General features: G+C 36.7%; 1 protein-coding gene across 1 annotated transcript; it reads right to left on the bottom strand.

Moving 5' to 3' along the window:
• Window positions 1–116: 116 nt before the first annotated feature.
• LOC108622757 (integumentary mucin C.1-like) lies at window positions 117–695 on the bottom strand. The gene has a single exon (XM_018020837.1). It carries the CDS (start codon window positions 693–695, stop codon window positions 117–119), a length of 579 nt encoding a protein of 192 aa, XP_017876326.1.
• Between the last annotated feature and the right edge of the window lie 1,261 nt (window positions 696–1,956).

A 1,956-nucleotide genomic window follows, 5' to 3' on the forward strand; every position in this document is an offset into this window, starting at 1 on the left:
TATAAGTACTAAATAAAATTAAATGATCGTCTGATGATTGATACATCTTGACAAATTGTTAAAGGATGTAAAAAATATACAATCAAGTAATAGTTCACCTGAAATGATAATCCAATTCATGCATACGGGCATACGAAGCCTGCAGGAGCCACTATACATCGTTGCGTAGTCGCATCAAATATTAACTTGTTAGGACACTTCATATTTTTGTACATTTTCAGCTCCGTTCCGTCGTAGTAGCAATAGTAGTACTTGTTGCATAATTTGGCACTCGTATTTGGGAATCTGCCCGGTCGCGTACATGTAAACGTTGGTTTCTTAGTTGTCGTTGTTGACGGAGTAGTTGTCGTTGTTGACGGAGTAGTTGTCGTTGTTGACGGAGTAGTCGTCGTTGTGGACGGAGTAGTTGTCGTTGTTGGTGACGGAGTAGTCGTCGTTGGTGACGGAGTAGTCGTCGTCGTTGGTGACAGAGTAGTTGTCGTTGGAGACGGAGTACTTGTCGTTGTGGACGGAGTAGTTGTTGTGGACGGAGTAGTTGTCGTTGGTGACGGAGTAGTTGTCGTCGTTGCTGACAGAGTAGTTGGCGTTGCTGACAGAGTAGTCGGCGTTGCTGGAGGATTTACAGATTGCTGAACCGAGCCAGATATGAAGACGAAAATTAAAAGAATTACGAATATTGCCGCGAACGCCTTCATGTTCCTCTATTACTTCTGTTTTCTGTTATTTTCACTTGCACACTCACTACACCTTCCACGTCTTCACTGTTAGTTTCTTACAGTGTTGATGGTTCCAGTTTCTTGTTCAATATGATTTTTAATAGCCTCGTGAATCAAATATAAGAACTTTGTCGAATTTATTGTTTTATTCCTTTACGAGATAATTGCAGAGCAATTAACTCTGGTTTATGAGCAAGTAATACGTATTATAACTCCCGTAATCATGTTTAAGCCATTAAATCTCATTTTTAAGGTTTTTCTCGCAATTATAAGTGGGAGCTGCTGCAATTTTTGTGGAATGTTCTGTAGAATACATTTTAAAGACATCTAAATATGTAAAATTATGTGCAATACACATAATATCCGAAATATTCCAAGAAAACTATAATTAGAATATAAAGACATTTGCGAATAAAATTAAAATATTTTCAGCACTTTCTATACGTGTAGTAAGTAAGTTGCATTCAATTAAGGTCAGGCGGTTGTTCAATGTCACAAGAAAAAGATTTAATGACGTGAAGCGAAGTGTTTCGTTACCGCGGGTTAGGCTTCTTAACGATCACGATCTCTTCCGCGGCGAACACGCAACACAATAGGATATTGTTTTCCCACAATCTTCCGGTAAAAGTTCTCGCACGCCATTAAAATAGTTAACAAGTGCTTTAAAACTCTATTCAATGGAAACGAAGACAATCGTCACGTTTGTAGAGTACAAATAATTTGAATAAAATTTTATCAAACACTCACAGAATTATCTGTTTAAGAACGACTGTTTAAGATGGCAAATAAAAATTTCGCAATATTATTTGACAATTCATCTTTCTTACTCAACAACCTTTTTTCACTGAACACGTTTCGTCACTTTCAATTATTCCGCACAATTGAATGCCAATTGCGACCAGAAAGAAAAGTTAGCTATTTTATATTCAGACGCTGCGACAAATGCAAATTAGCTTGTATTCCGGTTTGACAATGTTTTAAAAGTACTTTCCCGATTATACGGTGAAAGGGGATTTTGATCACGTTGTCTCAACGATTGAAAAGCATTTTACCACAGTTTCGTGACTGAAATCCAAGATTATGCTACGCGATTTCATTGTGTTTCAATCGTAACAAAAGTAACACCATCGTTTCTTACGTAAAATTGAAATACCAATCAGAAATTTTGTTTAAAAATGCTTGCAATAAATTGTAACTACTAAATTTTTTGTACAAATTTGAAATTTCTACAGGCTTGTGA

The sequence above is a fragment of the Ceratina calcarata genome, unplaced genomic scaffold (genome assembly GCF_001652005.2).
Source record: "Ceratina calcarata isolate Rehan_Ccalc_2016 unplaced genomic scaffold, ASM165200v1 scaffold239.2, whole genome shotgun sequence".
NCBI lineage: Eukaryota > Metazoa > Arthropoda > Insecta > Hymenoptera > Apidae > Ceratina > Ceratina calcarata.

Bases quoted from the DNA above. Each gene is read 5' to 3' on its own strand.
- LOC108622757 (XM_018020837.1), bottom strand. From the start codon at position 695: ATGAAGGCGTTCGCGGCAATATTCGTAATTCTTTTAATTTTCGTCTTC.